Below are 19,307 nucleotides of genomic sequence, written 5' to 3'. Positions count from 1 at the left end.
CCCTACACTTGACTTTACAAGTACCACTAATTACAGGACTAGTATGAACATGCTTGAACAGTCTTCAGTAGTGACTAAATACGCAATAAAAGGGAATTTTTTGCTGGGCAAAAATGAAACAAAACAAAAAGACATATTTCAAGTATCAATTTTAATTTAAAAACCTTAACCTGAGCATACCGATCCCCCTTCAACAAAGCATGCAAATGTCAGTAAAAGACAACATTTTTTATTTTTTACAATGATATCTCTTTTCCAAACTTCACATTTCCATTTCATGTTAAAAATAACCAGCCAAACCGATGCTTGTACCGACTCAGAAGTGCGCACATAACTGATGTAAACAATGCAGAAGTATCATATAGGCTCAATTGGAAACACTCAATTCAACTCAGACAGGAAGTGCTCTTTTAACCTTGTATGAACACTCTATATGTCTGGTCCAGCATGCAGCACATTGCTCATTTAAATGATTATCAGCATGTATAACTCTACTTGGCCAGTTATTGTAGTTAATCTAGTTTTCTTTTCCTTTCAAAGGCAATAAAATGTACAACTCTGACAGCTTTAGCTGAAATATGACCTAAACACACCTTTGTGTGTATACACGTGAGTGCATCTTTGTGCATTACTTGGAAGCTCTGAATGTCCAGCACTTAGCTGCCAACCTCAGATGCCGTCGTGGGGAGGCAGGCTGTCACTGGCCGTGCTGGAGGTGGAGGTTGGACTAGAGCTCAGACTAACGGTACTCAGCAAACTCATGTCTGGAAGACTCACAGTGACAGACCGAACCTCACGATCAGACAAGTCCTCATCTTCAGCATCAGACCTCTGACTGACCATAACACTGGGGAGGAAGAAAAAAATTAGATCACTAAACTTGAGAGAGCACCACAAACCTCAAAAAGCACAAAAGTCAGTCTACTATCAACACACTTAATCGCAGGTGTCAGACGAAAATATTAAAGTCGCCATTAAATGGAAGTCGTGATTGTCTTATTTTCCCAGTGTTGACATATATACGAGTGAAACAGCTTTTGAAACTAAAAAATTAGGGCTGGACATGAATGTGTCTATCGAGAATTGACTGTATGGTTGGAAGTTGGGTCATGTTGCTAATTGCTGCAATCCCCCCCACACCTGAAATTCCATATGACCGGAAGTAAAGGAAGATCGTTTCGAGGAGTGGATGAGATATGCTTTTTTGATTTTAAGATTATGAGAGCACATGATTAAAAAAAAAATCTCAAAGACAAGTAATTTGTAAAAAAAACCCCACAATATTCCCTCAAAAATTAGTTTTTCATTTTGATGAATAAAATCTTTGTGAGGGTTCTAATAGGGCGTGCACATCAAACACAAAGCGTGTATTCACATCGCGTTTCTCGCTTAATATTCCTTGCTGGATTTAACGTTACATTTTTTTCAACTTGCGTGAAAGATGCACTTGAGGCGAATAGCCATGTTCGCATCAATAGTGCAGAACAATTCACGTTATTCACATAAAAGTACATGCCAGAGTAAAACAACTTTTAAGCTGACTGACTGTCCAATTGAAACAAACCTGGTCTTACTGGGTACAATTAGTCTTTAAAACCAAATTACATTTCCAACATTACTGGCCAGAAGTCCCAGGCTGGGTTTCCCCATGCTGCCTTATTCACGCTGCAAGTCTAGCATGGCAACTCTGGCCCTTTTTTGCCCCGAAATAGGGAACCAATCACAGAACGGGGAGGAGGCAGCAAGACGATGACGACGTCTATGTGACACACCGAAGCAGTTTTGTTATTGGTTACAACACGGCAACAGACGCGAAGTTACTTTTCAATGCAGTCTTTGATAGTGTGAGACTATCAAAGTAGTTTTGAACTCAAGTTTATTTAAAAAAAGGGCAACTTTTGGCGTTAAACAATTTCATATCCAAGAAGGAGGTTTGGATATGGCAAGAGATGATAACAACAGAGTTTTATAGGACCAACTTGATCATATGATGACGCGTTTGTCCTGTGGCGGCGACTGGAGCTTCACAATGCGTTTTGAAAGGCAGGGGTGAGCTGAAGACTGAGCCGTTGGTTGCAATTCACAGTCTCACCACTAGATGCCACTAAAAGTTTCACATTTCACCATTAAGGAACATTCTAAGATGGTAAAATAATGTGTGTATATACCTAGATCTTGTTAGCGAATATCTGGAGGTGTCAGGTTTGTGTCCATGGTACGACTTAGAAGACCACTATAAAACAAATATAAAATGAAGAGACAACATACTGTAAAATCTAAATTGATCTTAATTTCTACTCCACAAGTTTTTGCTCCTATCGGTACTTACGTGATGAACTGAATCTGAAAGGTTACCCAGATGAACCTTCTTGTCACACAAATCTCTCAGTAGATTAATACCTACACAAAGTATGATATGATTTAACATCAGCAATTTGCAAATAGCCTGCTTTCAGATGGAGCGGCATTTACTACACAGAGTAACTGAAAACTAGGCAATATCCTATATATTATCACAGGCAGGTATTGCGATATTGCCTAGCTTGTCAGTGAACTTTGGCTTTGTGTAGTAAATGCTACTAATCAAAGAACCTGCTTTACTGACGAGATGCGCATTACAATGGCATGCGATGTATCATGCAGCCATAGACTAGGTTATGAACAACAAAATGATTAACACAAAAGTTTTTATAAGACACAGGTAGTTAAAACATACCTTTGCTTCGGTTGAGCCAATACTTTTGTTCCCACTGGTTAAGGAGAATATTGAGGTAGCGTGGTTGCTCAAAGAAACGGAGGTAGCGGGATGAAGTGTTAGAGGGAAAAACTCGTTCAAAATCTCCCTTACGACTTAACTCATCCTCACTTTCTGCCAGGACACGCACATCATCAGCTGTCAGCACGTCCAGAATTGTGGCACAGAAGTCCTACATACATTCGTACACTTTAGTAAATTATGCATTACAGTTGACAGTGTCATCAGTACATATCATATATAATTTTGCTATTGGCTTACAAAAGTGAATATTTCAATATATGATAAAGACAGGGTGTGTGTTGAATACCTGGTCCCCAAAACGCTGACAAAGATAAAATGCTCGCTTCACTTTCTCATCAGTCGAAATGTCTGACCGCAATCGCTCCCGTGCCACTCCACATAAACTGAACAAAAAAGTCAAAAAGGTTTAAAAAGGAGGTCAGTGAAAATAATTTTTTGAAAAAATAAAAAGAAAGAAAATATACATAACTACATAGTGCTTTAATGATTAATTGTTGGAAACTTCTGATTTGTCTTACTGTGACATTACAATGTTATACCAGCACTGACCTGCTGGTGGAGCTGCTGGCACTGGATGGCTCAATGTCTTCATTCAATGGCAACACAAAACCAGCAAGGTTCAGCAGGTCCCGTACCATCTGTCCCTTAATGCTAACATCCAGTGATGTGTTAGAATGCAGGCTGGAGAATAAAAGAGAAAAATTAAGCACTATAAAATATACTACTATTAAAAATTTAAATTTTAAAAATTCATTTCTTAAATTAAATAAAGAATGGTTTTAAATTCCTTTTAAGACATCACTTTAAAATGTACAATTTATTATATTTACAATTGTATTACAATTTAACAGATATTTAGCATTGATTTATCATTTTAAACCATCATCACATTGGTTGTACATAAAAAAAACGCTGATATAACAAACCGATAATCGATCACTTTTGTGAAGGAACGGCGTTGTTCCCAGTTTTTCTCTTGGTAAAATACTTAAATACTGGCCAAAACAAACTAAAATCTGTATCTTTTTTATGCCTCTTTTATAATTTTGGCCTGTTAAATGTCAAATACTTTAGATGTAATCCCATGTCCCATTAAAATGATTTGATGATGCAGCAACATTAATTAAACGATGCTCATTTAAAACTATCAAAACAGTGGCCAATTTTACAGACAAAAATTCAAGTGAGTGAGTGAAGAATATGGGCTTTTTGCTACACATCATATAACTAACACTAATATATCTATAAACTTTTATGGCATTCAGCTAACCTAGGTATATGTTTTTATTTGCTGCATTTATTATGTTTTAGGCATCCAAATCTCAGTAAGAAGTATATAATAAAACTTTAAAACTGACTGGAAGAGATGTGACCTGTTTTGCAGAATACGGAGGTTTGTTGCTCAAAACCCCCATTGCACAGTTGATCTTAAAGGCGGGGTGCATGACTTTTGAAAAACATTTTGGAAAAGGGTGTCATGCCGAGTACCAAAACACACTTGTAGCCAATTAGCAGTAAGGGGCATGTCTACTAACCGACACCGTTGCATGGGTTGCGTATGTGTGGGGCGGGTCTATCAAAAGAAGGTCCAGATTCTATTGGAGTTGGGGCGTGTTTGTTTAGGTGATTTCAAATGTCAACATTGGCTTTCAGAGATCATGCACCCCGCCTTTAAGCTGTAGATGTATTTATGCTGCACCTGGGTGAGATGTTCACCTCCAGTAGCCACGGCTTCAGACTCTCATCCAGCATGATGTCAAAGCCAAACAGCTCATGACAGCTATAGGGAGAACGTACATGCATCTTCAACCGTGAGTTCACATATGGGTCTGACCTGCAATGTAAAGGGTCGATAAATACATAGAGTTTAGTTATGAGCAAAGAGACGCATGAACACATGAACAACAACTCAATAAATCATGGAGAAGACACTCACACAATGATGGTTTTGATGACCATATCTTTGATTTTCTCCCAGATTAGAGTGGTGTCGACACCTTGGGAACCCAGGTATTGCCAGAGTGCCTTCAAAGCCCTGCATTAAATTAACCTTAATTAGAGTTTGACTCCGAGTACAGTGTTTACAATATATAAGCTCTAACTAGGCAGCCTGCACAGGTAAATTGTGACCTGCCCAGGAAGATAAAATTCAAATAGCACTTTACGAATTTCCATATTCCATTTGAGAGAGAGGGAGAGCGAGAGAGATTTCTAGTATCCTAAGGCCAGCTGTTTTTCTTTCTTTTAAGTTATACTGGTTATCAAAATGCCATAAGAAGGTCAATCTGGTTCATATCTACTATCTAGCTAACACAGCACAGACTCACCCTGAATTCTGAGCATTATCTCATTATTATCTTACCACTTATGGCCCTGACAGGCCTTTTCATCGCTGTTACTCTGATATTCCGAGTTGGTCTTATTTACACTGTAGTTTGTCAGATGCATATACTTGTTGCTGAGGGTTTTCATAGAAGAAGAGTATCTGTGTTTAGGAGGACAGAAAAAACATCTCTAATAAAATCTGCAGTTAATTAATGACGACAGTATTTTAATGCTGTTAATTTCAGTTCAACTAATATTCACTTACTTGCAGCTTGCAAAACGGACAAGTCCATCATTAAAGATGTAAACACGGAGTGGGTTGTAAGAGGTGACATACACGTAGATACGCAGATCAAACTTATTCCCACTGATGAGGTAGGGCTTGTGAAGATATCTGCGAAAATTACAGATAAACCCATTTAATAATCGGAAACGCACCATAGTGAAACCTCTGTCAAAATTTTTTATCAACATATTTCTGCACAAGAAGCGGTCTCTTGCGTGGCAGTTGGCTCCACTTGTGAATGACCTGAATGCCATTTCCTCGAGCAGATGCAGGCTAAAATTTTAAAACGGTTGTGCGTCAATGACAAGAATTTATGTGAGTGACAATCGCAATGCCTACGAAACGTTTCTGGTACCGGTTTGATGATCCATTTCTGTTTGATGCCTCCATCGTCCCAGGCCTTCCTCAGTAGTTTGATATCCTGTGGGAGAATGAAGGAGCGTGGGAAGAAGCCAAACTCTCTCTTGCCAAAGCGTGCCTGCATCTTGGACAGGTTCCTCCATAGCCGGTCCTTCCGTCCGATTTGAAAGGAGCCTGGAAAGTGATTCAGCTGGCAAACAGAAATGCATACTTGTGAATACTTTGCTTAATACTTCCTGTCTGCAATGACGGAAGGGATCAAAACAATATCAGCAACTTGACAGATAATTTTAGAAGTTATAAAAAAACTACACAATGGCAAAAAAGTTAAATAAAAAATTAGTAATATTAAACGCTGTAACTGGTATCCCTTCTTTACCTTTTGGTACTCTCTAATAGCCTTGAACCCTGGTGACTTCATATGGTGACCCCAGCAGCCCAGCCAATCATGACACTCTAGAATCAAGAATAACACACATTGTAAACAACTGCAACAAGTTATAATTTAAAATGTCTAAAAACCCTGAATTGCTGAAAGCAAGCTGACTCACTTTTGGTGCCTATAAAGTGTGATCTGAAGATGGTGTTTTTCACTACATTGGGTGTGACTGTAGTTATTTTCCATTTGAGCTGTTTTATCTGTTCAGGAGGCAACAGCTCCACTGTAAAGGGTTAAAATGTCAAAAAGTTGAATGATGAGTAAGTAAAGAAAATCCAAGATGTACTGGCAGTCAGCTTTTAAGTTAATGGTTTGGTTAATGCATGCGTGTTTGTATGTTAACCTTTTTCATTAGCAGTGCTGAAATACAGAGTAGGGGGCATGTGGGGAAAAAGACTGGGTACAAGAGCCGGTCTCTCCACAAGACCCCCCTCAGGATTCATGGGCTCCTCAACACTTTAAAACACAAGACATATTATTAGAAAATGGGCACAAAAGCTAAAATTTGTACATTATATTAATTACTTAAAAAAATATTTCGCTCTCAGTTATAAATATCATGCGTTCAGCTGTGTTAAACACATGAATACGGTTAAAACAGGAAAAATGTGTGAACGATACAGTCTGGTTCTGACTACTAGTACAGTCAACAATCCACATCAAAGCAAAAAAACGCAGCAACTACTTAAAATACTCAGAATTTACTTTTCACTTCATGAACCACTCCTAAAAAAAACGGTTTTATATTCAATTATACATTTTATATTAAATCATACAGTAACCATTATACATACAATATAAATATGAAAAGTATCAAATATACTTAATATGAACACTGTACCAGTGGATTTCAATTGCTTTTTCACTTGTTCATGATTACTAAATTAGAATCACTGATCTATATAAATGACTGGATTGCGCATAGAACGCTTAACGTAACAGCGTGAGGTGAAGCCAGCGCAGAGTTCGAGCCGCCATCTTGGTATACACAACCGGCAGAGAGCGTCATTGACTTCCATAAATCATTTTTTAAATTCACCCGCTTTACAGCGTATCAGTCACGCAAGATTAATTTTAGGATATGTGTACGTAAATTAACTGTTAATTCTGGTGTTATTTGCAATGTTTTAATAGCAGGAAAATGGATTTTTAAAAAAACGTTAAGGTGAGTGTGTCTGCTGCATTCGTTAATGATACGGGTATAAATAAAGTTTTTTTTGACGTTCAGCTACATGGTCAGTGTTATTTCTCTAAATAAGTTTAGGTAACTTGTAAGTTTAGATAACAATTACAAAACCAGCAAATTATTGCATACACATACGGTACAAAGTATGATTATTTATTTAGATTTCAGAATGAGCATGTACGTCATTAATACTAAATACGCTGCGGTCTGTCTGCTGATCTGATACTGTAATGAAGATGAATGTATAATAACTGATTAAAAACTAAAATGTACAACTTTCAGTAAATAACTATGTACATGCTTAGGACGTTTGTGTTGTAATAATGTACAGGGTAACTTCAGATATAAAAACGAAGACTTGTAAAGTGATGTTTTATCATTAAAATCTGATCGCGTCCATTGATTTAATAGAATGTTTGGGTATACCAACATGGCGGCACGGTGTCTTCTAGGGCTGCACGATAATGAGAAAATATGCGATATGCGATAGTTCTGTTGGTGGGTGCGATGGCGATATGCCTTGCGATATGTCTTACTTAGAGAAATTATATTTTATTTGCTTTTATTTTAGCATTTAGATATGTAATGAAATAAAGAGGTAATGCATATTCTAAAGATGTAATTAAACTATGCTATACATGTGACAAAAAACTAGTAATGTGTGACCATAACGCAGTACTTTGATTTATTGAATATTTATATTAATTTCATAAATCCAACTACTCCAAACTCTATTTCCTTTCTCTTTGACATGAACAAAGCTGAATGAACTTGTGAATATGACCCCCTTAAAAGGGATTTATTAACATTGTGAGAGGTGTAGAAAGACTAACTTTATACAATAAGATGTATAATATATTAATGATAGACAATGCAGGTCTATGGATTATAAATAGGTCTAAAGATTATAAAGTTGATAGGTTTGTGTAGAAGCAGTAAAATTGCCTCTCTTTCTATTCCTCTGTTGCAGATTAAAAGAGCTTAATCCGTCATTACTTTAGATTCAAAAGTATACTCTATATAAAGTATGTAGATTCAGCTTACGTAATGACTGTTTGACAGTTTGAGCTGCTCGTTCAGTACAATGGGCTTGGCATTAACATTGGTTATTTGCTACCATCTTTGTAGCAAACATATAAAAAGACGGTTCATTGATAATAATACTATAAACATGGGAAAAAGAAAGTGCAGCGCGTGGCCGTGACTTTATATAAACAAGAGTCAGTTTTCATCGCCATAGAAACCGGAGGCACGCTTGAGACTGCACATGCGCTATAGTGCGTTAGCGCTGACTGACTCTTCACGGCGTCTCTGATCGACTTGGGTTTAAACAGACCCGGTACCTGAAGTAATTAAAATGGGACCGACTCGGACCCGACTGACCTTTCAAAATATTGACTTGTGTCCTTCCGTGAAGACCTCTAATGGATACAACTGTGATCAAGTTCAGGAACATGGAAGGAAACAATGTGACACTGAGCTTTGCGTCGCACCTAATCCATCGAGAAACAGAAAGCACGCGAACGCACAGCGAACTCATCAAAAAGACACGACCTGCTCGCACGCATAATGTCATTATCACGGCCAGAAAAAAAAAAAATTTGATGCTAAATATACGTGGACAGTTGTTAATATACTTGAGAGAGCCGCCCAAGTAAAGTAAGTGTGTGGGAATCACCTTCTGATCGGTGTAATTTGGACGATCTAAGCATGCAACCCTCAAATGATAGACACGTAAAATAAATGCAAGTTATCGCAGCTCCCTGCGATATGCATATCGCATACACAATTATCGCGATGGCGATACGTTTTCGATATATCGTGCAGCCCTAGTGTCTTCACAGTTGTGACGTCATGCGCAATCCAGTCATTCACATAGATCAGTGATTAGAATACATTTTAATGATTTAATAGATATCACGCTCATAAATAGCAATTTCCATTAAATATTTTACAACCAAACAACTTTCCTGATTTTCCAGGTTTCCCAAGACCATGGAAATCCTAAACTTGTCACATCTTAACCTAACGCGCTTACAAATACAGAAAATAAAACAACAAAGCAGTCAATAAAAGACAGTATAAAGTTTAAGAAACATAACTCACATGACAGTCATGTAGGACAAAGCAGCCTGCTCAGGTCCTTTTGAATAACACTGACACTACGTTGCAAATACGAGAGTATACTCCACATGTGCCTTTACTGTGTAGTAAATGTTTGCTGGTTTTAGTTTCAACCCGATCAGCTTAACGTCATTTGAGGACAATGGTTCACGGGCCTGACGCAATGTACTACTATTTTCTGTTATAGAGGGACAGTTCTACTTCTATTACAGAAACACAATTGTGGGACCTTTCTACAGGCCTCTGGCTTTCAAGCTTTTCTATGACAGCAGCCCCCAGAACAAAAGTCAGGTACTCTGTGTGCTGTCATTACCAAAGTAATGTCAGGTGACCAAAAGGGAAACATGTAAAGTTATTAAAACCTCTTCTACTGTAATCTATCTGCATCATGAGAACAGAATAGCAGCAAGCAAGACAAAGCCAGAATTAGATAAAAAAGACATCTATGAATCAGCAAAAACATTAAATGGGAATTTAAACCATAGCAACATAAACAAATTGATTTACACATTCATAATACATTTATATTCCCTATTAGGAAACGTAACATACAGTAATAGTAAGTTCGTCCTTGAGTACTGAAATGTTTAAAAAAATTACCTTAAAGAAGCTGCCATGGATGTTGACGACAAAACATCACTATCCGAGTCATCTGAGGAGAAAATAAGATGATAGCAGATGATAGCAGGTGAAAATAATCTTTGTTATGAGTTTGTAAATACATGCATGGTAAGGTTAAAGCAACAAAAAAAGAAATTCAGTTCTGTTACCATCAGCACTGAAGTCACTTTCCAGCTTTTCTGGAAGCTCCTCCTCATCGCCATCTAATAACATGCTCTGTCTGAAAGTAAAAGTGTGTAAAATTGAGATATAAGGTGCACAATCGTTTCAAGTAGTTTTCAAGTAGTGATGCTTTAAAATCCCAATCATTCATTCAGTCAGGCCAATCTTTAAAGCTGCAATCCATAACCTTTGCCTCTCTATCTCCATAGGTTTTCCCCATTTCACACACAGATTATGTCAAATACTGAGGCTGGGCGATACGATGTTATCATCGTATATCAATGTTACCAACAAGCCTCGGGATGTCGATTGTAACTGTCGATGATCGTTTGGTACCAGACTATGACCTTTTCATTGCTCTGTAAGTGTATTTTAATCGGCCACGCTATGAGAAACAATTGAGCAACTCCCTGCAGAGTTTACATTTTAAGAGTTCTGATCTTTGAAGGTAATAGGGCATATGGATGATCACTTCCAATTGGAATTCACTCAAATATTTTTAGCAGTGACAGAAAAATTTGAAAGTCAAGAATCATTTTGACAGATCAGAGAGAGCGCTAAAGTGCCCGAAAGAGACAGGTGCTCACACCAGCAAGAACCAGTGTGCACGCGATTGCACACAAACAAACACAAGCATTCTCTCGCAAATACACACTGGGTGTTTCTCAAATGCAAGGACGCGCCCTAAAAGGCTGCATATCTTGGCTGCCACGTTATCAAGTGCAGTCGAAGGACATCTCAATTTGAAGATTGCTTCAAAGGCAGCCTTTTTTGGTGTCTTTCATTCGACTTCTTTTATAGGATTGCATAAAGTGTATCTTTAGTGGCCTTAAATCACCAACAATTCTTTGAACACAATCCAAAAACATTGCTAGAATGGAGTCGCAACTGAGCTCCCCTTAATGTTTTTAGACACTGACATTTATGTTTCCTTTAATTTTGTAAATAAACTGCCCATGGTGATGCTAACTGGGAGAACACAAACGGTTGATACATGATTCTTATTCACTGTACTGCATTAATGGAAAGTTGTAATTCCCTTTTGTGGTGAAATATTGCATTATTTTACAACTTCTCTCTTTAAAGTTTTCATGCCATGACCATGGAAGCGGGAACAGTTATTAAGTGGCCATTACAAAAGTCAATTTAATGTTCTAACCTCAAAGCCCCAGAAGGACTGGTCTAGATGCAGCCTTCATCAGACACGTCCTCGCATTTTAGAAACACCCACTGTCTCTCTCTTGCAGTGTTTGCTTCACTTTTGTCAACATCTGTGGCTTATGATATCATAGTACCACAAGAATACTACTTCGTATGCTTTCCAATCAGTCTGATGTTATACGCTATCAGTGCATGCTGTGTTGCTTTAAGAGGAACACATCCCATATTATTGTATATGGTGATCTTTTTTGGGATCTTTTAGGTGATTATCAATACATTGTTTTTTTTTAAATATCGCCCAGCCCTAGAGAATACACGGAAAATGTGTCTGGGATCATTTGATTCATTCACACAGCCAATGATTTTCCGGAATCTGTGCATGCATTCACATATTTTCCCAGAATGTTCAATGTGAAACGTAAAAACAAGAATTCTTTAAATCAAAAAAATTCTTTATCCGAGCTTTCACAGAAGTCATCAGAAATGTTATTAGTGAAGAGTATCTAGAAGTACATATGAGAAAATAAGTTAATCCACCAAATGCATATACCTGTGAATCTCAGGGTCATGTTCACTTTCATCTTTAAGTTGTTTTGGGACTTCCTGAGAGTCCTGACTGCAGTTTTCCTTTGTGAGGTGAATTGCGGATATTTGATGTGTCACCATGTAAACAGATGGTGACTGAGGAGAGGCTATAATGTTGCCAGCCACCTCTGGAATGGCACAATCACTTCCCTGTGTTTTACCATTGCAGACAACAGTCAAGGGGCTATTATTCATTTGATCAAAATTGGGGGCACTGTTGGTTTCCATGGGCATGGAACACGAACCTTCATTACTGAGGCAGATAGGTACAGTACAATCTGTGGTTACATCCCCACTTAATGTGCAAAGGTGTTTCAGATTGGTTTCTGGTTGCTTGCTTAGACCATTAAGTATCCCATGTCTTGTGTGTACAGCAGCTGTGAACTCCTCCTCAGAGCGCATTTTTGACACTCTCTGAGGAGCTTCACCAATACCCAAACAGTTTTCAACAGTATGCTCATTTTTTCTGGTGGCTTCCTCTAGTATCTTCTCAAACTGCTGTAATTCACTGGCTGCCTTGCATTGGTTTAAGAGCACATCTGTGCATACATCTTTCAAAGGCAACGTGGGTTGGATAGGTTTTGTGGCAACAGCTTTCATGTCTTTCAAATAGGTTCCATTGCAGCCGGATATGAATGTGGGAGGACTGCGCATGTCACTGCTCTCTTGTTTGGAGTACGATGGCATTTTGGCATTGGGGGGCCGCATGACTCCATTGCTGTTGTCCCTGAGCTTGGTACTCGTCCAAGGCAAAGACTGATTCGAAGGCATTGTTTTCTCAATTACTACAGAGGAAAATGACTTGGGTGGGGAGGGACAGGTGGGACAAACAGAACGCTGAGGGGAAAAGGCCCTTTTTCCTAACAGTCCTGATTTTAACCTCAATGAATCAAGACTCCAATGGGGTTGACAGTTGTAGGTAGTCGGCTCCTGTTGACGTTGGCTATGGCATGCAGCGGGAGCAGCGTTAATATGTGGCAAGCTCTTAGATAACAGACTGTGCTTACTTAAATGATTACCAACACCGTTCAAAGAATAACCACTTGTGCTTTGTATGTGGCTAACTCTCACGGCAGAGGTGGTAGAGGGTATAGGCACGAGAGGATAGGCACGTTGTGAGGGAATCCCTGAGACACAATAGGGCTGATCATACGGCACTTTCACATTAGGATGAGACAGCGAATCACCCGTGCCACCCTGCAGTCTTTTTCTTTCTCTGTTGGAGGACCCTCGTACACTGGGCGAATGGATTACAACAGACTTGGCTTGAACGATGAGTGCTGGCCGCGCTGCCCCATTTCCAAAGTCTTCAACTCCACTGGAGGCCATTAATTGCCATCTCACACCCTCCTGGCATGGGCTCAGGCACACACATATGTGAGGAATTGAAAGGTAAAGGGTCCACAACTGTAAGACAGAGAAAATTAACATCAGTAATTGATAGAAAGTTCACATTATTCCTCATATTTGATGTCAGTAAGCAACATGAATGCCTGCTTATGCCTGATGAACATCCATATGACACACTGATGTAGATTAAACTAACCAACAGGATATCAAATTATTAATCAATCTTAAAAATGATGATGATCAGTCTCAAAAGAGACCACTGCAGCACTTGTTTGACTGTTAGATCTGATGTTGTTTGACAGATCAAATGCTTAAGTTTAACAGCTTTGTTTTTTTATATTAATTTTTTTTCAATATTTTTTTTTTCTACAACTACCTCAGTGATTGTCACTATTGCACATTTTGGCACAAAATACTAAAAGACTTAGACTGTGGCCATAATAAGCTTGATTTCATGTGACATTTTGCCCATCATTATTCATTTGTCTTTATTATTTTTTAAGTGTATTTTTTGTTAGTTTGTTGTGGTAAATGTTCCAACTGGAGAGTTTTATTAACTGTTCATGTTATATATTTTGGTTGCATTTGTTATAAATGGATTAGTCAATTTTCTTAAAAAAACAAACAAACAGATAATTTACACACCTCCATGTCATCCAAAATGTTGATGTCTTTCTTTGTTCAGTCGAGAAAGAAGAAATTATGTTTTTTGTGGAAAACATTTCAGAATTTTTCTCATTTTAATGGACTTTAATGGACACCAACACGTAACAGTTTTAATGCAGTTTAAAAATGCAGTTTAAATGGAGTTTCATAGGACTCTAAACGCCCCAAACGAGGCATAAGGGTCTTATCTAGCGAAACGATTGTCATTTTTGACAAGAATAATAAAAAATATGCAATTTTAAACCACAACTTCTCGTCTATCAATGGTACTGTGACGCGGCAACGCGACCTCACGCAACACGTCATCATGTCAAGAGGTCACGGATGATGTATGCAAAACTACACCCCAGTGTTTACAAGTGTGGAGAAAGAGGACCGTTCCGACGTTGTTGTATGTGGAATCAGACTAATTAATGTCTTTGTGTCAGTTTACTGTTTAAAATGGTCCGCAAACGTGAGTTTCATAACCTTTCCATGTCATTATGCAATTACGTGAGGTCACAGGACCGGAGATGATAAGTTCTGGCTTAAAAGTGCATATTTTTTACTTTTCCTTGTCAAAAAATGGCAATCGTTTCGCTAGATGGGACCCTTGTGCTTCGTTTGGGATCGTTTGGAGTCCTTTGAAGCTGCGATTTTGAACTGGATTGAAACTGCTACGTGTTGGGGTCCATTAAAGTGAGAAAAACATCATTTCTTCTCGACTGAACAAAGAAAGACATCAACATTTTGGATGACGTGGTGAGTAATTATCTGGATTTTTTAAGAAAATGGACTAATCCTTTAAAAAAGTAACTGCTTAACTAAGCACATAACATAAATATATCAATAAATGATTTGAATCAAATCGTAATTGCGTCGAAGTGTTTGATGTGCTGCCAAATTTTGCGTTGCTGGCAGATTAAATCAATATTGTATTGCGAATGTGTTTTCTGACTTTCATGATTTTCCATAAATATTTTACAAATTTTCATTATTTTTAACATGGAAATAAATTTTTAATTTCTCTATTTTCGGATTTTTATGACTAGTAACCCTGGTAACCATGTGGAGAACAAAGTTGGCATTTCTAGGTGGCCATTAAATCTGATACCACAGGTGAGATGTCTGCTTTCTGACAGCATTTACTCTGAAAGGGCAAAAATATTTTTTACATTCTCTCTATATTCACCAATTAGTTATGTGATAACTAAGTGATAACTATTTTTAACATGAGGTATACACAAAGCATTAGAAACGATTTAGTCTGACAATGATCTATAGGGGTTATAATAGGTATGTTGCTAACTCCGCTGTCGCGGCTGACGTTTTGGTTCCACTCAGCGAAACTCAAGATTTTCTCAGGCGGCGCGCGGTGCTGTTGAAAATAATGCTTCTGTTGGTTTGTTGATGGCGAAATTTCTGAGTTTTTATTGTTAACACCACCGGAAGAACCATAGGTACCTTCTCGTTTTCAGTCACAACCTTTCATGTTTAACCACTGGCCGTGCGAGCTCGCCAAAGTCGGTTGTTTGAAAAATAGTCGTTGTTTTTGCTGAAGTTGAGTAAAGACATTCTTGAAATTGTAAAGACATTTAGTTTAATTGCTAAACTACAAGTGAACGAAATTTTAAGAAATTTGACCGACTACCAAAGGTGGTTTTACCTCTACCAAAATCTGCTTGAATGGTAAAGAATGGGACGCAGCCGTATAGCCATGTAGATGATATCTGTATATATAGACTGAATAAAGAGTGTTATTTGGTGTAATTAGTGGTTTGTTTTTTATATATCTGACTTTTCAGAAGTGGAATATGTAGAGGATATATCAAACAGCTTATCCTGAAAGATTCAGGTCAATATCTTAACGATTTAAAAATTTATAGCTAAAAACTTCATAATTTTCATGATTCGGTCACACATTTTCTTGAATTTTAATGGAAAACATGGGACCAAATAAAGTGATGATTTTCGCGTTTCAAATGGCCAGTATTTTTTTATTCTTTAACCCATATACATGATATTGGTCTAATTTAAAAGCTTTTTTCAAGCTCTTTCTATCTGAACAACTCGTTTTAGCATTTAACCATTTTGAAAATTTTAGCAACATACCTAGTTATAGAGATGACTAGGCAGCTATAAAGTCCAAAAACTTTAAACATGCCTTCAAGCTAGGAAAATGTTTGAAAGTCACACCGCCTAGATTCAGTATTTCGGACGTGGCTGGCTTTGAGCTATGGCCAATCTTACACACATGAACAGCGGTGCATCGTGTGAACGACATAGACAAAGGCTGTTTCTCAACTCTTAGCAAAATGTCTGACAAAACAGCATTTTGGTAATCATTCGAACGTTATATGCTGTCTAAGTAGGCAGCGCACTAGATTTTGAAATACAGCCGAAGCCAGGCTAACTGCTAGCCTGTTAGCTTACCACACCACACTCGCTTCAGTATTTTTAACAATAATTTTTCATTACAGACATAACAGACGGTAATCCTCTGTAAAAGACAAGGACCTTTGTCATTCTAACGCTGAGTAAAATATAAAGCGTTGTGTATTTCAGTAATAGATCAAATGCGTCTTACCGGCTAGAGATGACAGGGTGATTTCTCCCGTCGCCTCAGAAGTGTGTCTCGCGCTCGAGTCGAGAATCCCGCCTCGTGCCTTTCCCTCGTGCTGTCTGCGCTGCTGCCTGCGTGTCTAAAATATCCACAACAAACATTAATGATATTAATGATATTCAGCCAGACTATCTCAACCATAATACAAATTTAATCTGTAAAGTCAACATTTTTTTTATTTTAAATAAACGAATTCAATAATTCTGAAAGATACTGTATAACAAATGTTGTTATTGTTATATGAACATACGATAGTAGCCTACATTTAGTACAAAACTTACACAGATATTAGATTGATTATCCAACAAGGTAAACAACACTACTATGATTAAACAATCAACCAAGCAGATAACGAAATTAACAAACAAATATTTTTTGTAATTTTGTATATTTTCGTAATTTCTGTACATATTACATAGCATATTTGTTACAGTTTTTCGTAAATAAATAAAGAAATAAAGTTTTTATCCTCTATAGGAATCAAAGGTTCAAATCCTAAAAGTGTCAATTAATGTCACTTCATGTCAATTAAAAAAAAAGACTTTCTCTTACCTTATATAAATTCACATCCTTTTTATTTTTTTAAAAACACATATAAACTCAATTATTTCCCCAACAAATTGATGGGCAGCAACTTCTAATGCATTTTTCATTGCTAAAGCCTGAGCTCACTCACTGAGCTAATTCAATATCCCTTCAAGTTGTTGAAAACTTTTTTACAAAATAAGGTAACCCAGTATCAGGATCTCACATGTACTAAAATTAAATATGCATTGTGACAAAGCACCTGCAATTCAAACTCTCAGCTGGTCACCATGATGCCCTTAGTCACACAAACACACATACATGATAAACAATGCAAACAAAGTTGCTAGTGAGCACATGCTCTGTTAAACACATGGTCCTGACATTTGACATTTTAATATATACTTTAAACTTAATCAATGATGACACCCTTCTGACAGGCTTCATGAAAACAAAATGTTATGCTAAGCTAAGGTGTTAGATGTGACCTAAATTCTCAGGTTAAAAGGGTTTCATTAGACCTTTAATTAGTTAAGATTGTGGTATCCCTGACTGATGTGATACCATATTACATTTGTAGGAATTAAGTTGTGGTTACATCAGCAAGGAAAAAACAAGTTTCCAGTTTGATCCATTCACACCCAGTATCTTGACATTACTTAAAAAATTATCTAAGAATAAATGAGCAAACAGTGTCACAACAGTCTGCTGTGTGTCATAAAACAGTATTTCAGTGTTCGGACACACCTAGGAGCAGTTTCCCCAGACAAGGCTTATACAAGTCCTGGACTAAAATGGATATTTGAGCTGCCTTAATTTAAAAACACCTCATACTGACACATCTTAACATATATAAGTGCCATTGTTTTGTCTCAAGATGCACACCATAATGTTTTTTATAAGGTTTGTTTGTAAAAACTACTTGTCCTAACATAACTAAGGACTAGTCCTGGATTAATCTAAACCCTGTCCGGGAAACCGCCCCTTAGTGTTTACTGAAATTAAACTAAAATAAACATATATAATACATCTGTACATACATAAAAGTTTCATTAGATTAGTAAACTGGTGTCATTGGTGTTTAACAGTGTTTACAGGCTGCAAAGTTTCCTAATCAAGAATGGAAAATAAAATACCTTACAAGTACAATTGAATTCGCATCGTGTTTCTAATTAAGTATAATTATTGGCACAGGCCCCTATAATCATGTCAAGAAACTGCACAGTCATGCAAGGAGTGTTGCTACAAACACAGGCAGTGCTAAAAGATTATCTCTTTATAATAAGATGTTTGGAAATATTTAACAAAGTTAAATAGTTAAATGTTTAAAATATTACTTTTATTTAAATAGCCCCTTATTATAATATGTATGCTACTTTATCATTCTTTGTAACTAATGTCTAATTTATAAACCATTGAGTTAGCAACACAAAAGCCATGGGTTCAATCCCAGAAAACACTCATAATACACATAGGCCATCTTGAATACACTGAATTTCTTTGGCTCTGGTAAATGCATGAATGTAAATGTATTCATTGCTGATTAACTTTGAATACAATTGATGGTAACATAAGATTACTGTTATTTACGTGTGGGACTAAGTGTGAAAAAAATGAGTTTCTGACTTTAAAGTACATTCAAAAATTTGTATTGACTGCAAATACAGCTGAATTCAATAGCACCAAAAGCAAACTACGCCCCCCTCTGGTTAAAATGTGCAATAAAATGTCGGTTAAACAAAAATCACAAAGTGCAAAGAAATTTCAGATTAGATATAATTTGTTTTTTGTGTATGATTCTCAAAGTACACATGAACATGTATCTTACATTTTTTAACAAATATTAAATCGTTTTCTCTGGCCTATAAAGGGCATCAATCATCAGGTTTTTTTTCGCAAAGCAGACAGGAAAACTTTTTTATTAATCAGTATATCATCATTGGTGCAACTGAGCCCCAGCAAAACAAGTCGAATCCAGAAAGATTTTGTGTGAAACATTCAAAGGATCTTAGCAAAAAAGTATCTTGGACCTGCTGAAAAAAATTATTACCATGCTGGTCCAGTGCTGGTTAAACTGGTGGTCACCAGCATACCAGCACCAAAACACAACATATGCTGGTCTTGCTGGTATGACCA

At 37.2% G+C, this 19,307-nt stretch overlaps 1 protein-coding gene across 1 annotated transcript; it reads right to left on the bottom strand.

Annotated features, from left to right (window-relative positions):
* Positions 1-132: 132 nt before the first annotated feature.
* On the bottom strand, positions 133-16,744 carry ttll4 (tubulin tyrosine ligase-like family, member 4). Its single transcript, XM_055216037.2, has 19 exons — positions 16,611-16,744; positions 11,994-13,435; positions 10,270-10,340; positions 10,100-10,151; positions 6,533-6,645; positions 6,302-6,412; positions 6,130-6,206; positions 5,746-5,940; positions 5,581-5,663; positions 5,370-5,498; positions 5,142-5,264; positions 4,716-4,814; positions 4,479-4,613; positions 3,329-3,460; positions 3,066-3,162; positions 2,717-2,927; positions 2,330-2,400; positions 2,169-2,233; positions 133-847 (listed from the first exon to the last, which is right to left on the bottom strand). The coding sequence occupies exons 2-19, from the start codon at positions 13,355-13,357 to the stop codon at positions 670-672; spliced, it is 3,306 nt and encodes a 1,101-aa protein (XP_055072012.2). The 5' UTR covers positions 13,358-13,435; positions 16,611-16,744; the 3' UTR covers positions 133-669.
* Positions 16,745-19,307: the final 2,563 nt, after the last annotated feature.

This window comes from Misgurnus anguillicaudatus, chromosome 17, assembly GCF_027580225.2.
Source record: "Misgurnus anguillicaudatus chromosome 17, ASM2758022v2, whole genome shotgun sequence".
Taxonomy (NCBI): domain Eukaryota; kingdom Metazoa; phylum Chordata; class Actinopteri; order Cypriniformes; family Cobitidae; genus Misgurnus; species Misgurnus anguillicaudatus.
Note: the sequence above shows the minus strand (reverse complement) of the source record. Positions and strands in the feature narration are given on the sequence as shown.

Excerpts from the sequence above, each read along its gene's own strand:
- ttll4 (XM_055216037.2), bottom strand. The coding sequence starts at position 13,357 with ATGGCCTCCAGTGGAGTTGAAGACTTTGGAAATGGGGCAGCGCGGCCA. Across the intron at positions 6,646-10,099 it reads TCCATGGCAGCTTCTTTAAG|TGTTGAGGAGCCCATGAATC; the intron begins GTAATTTTTTTA and ends TGTGTTTTAAAG. Across the intron at positions 848-2,168 it reads TATTCGCTAACAAGATCTAG|TGTTATGGTCAGTCAGAGGT; the intron begins GTATATACACAC and ends CTTCCTCCCCAG.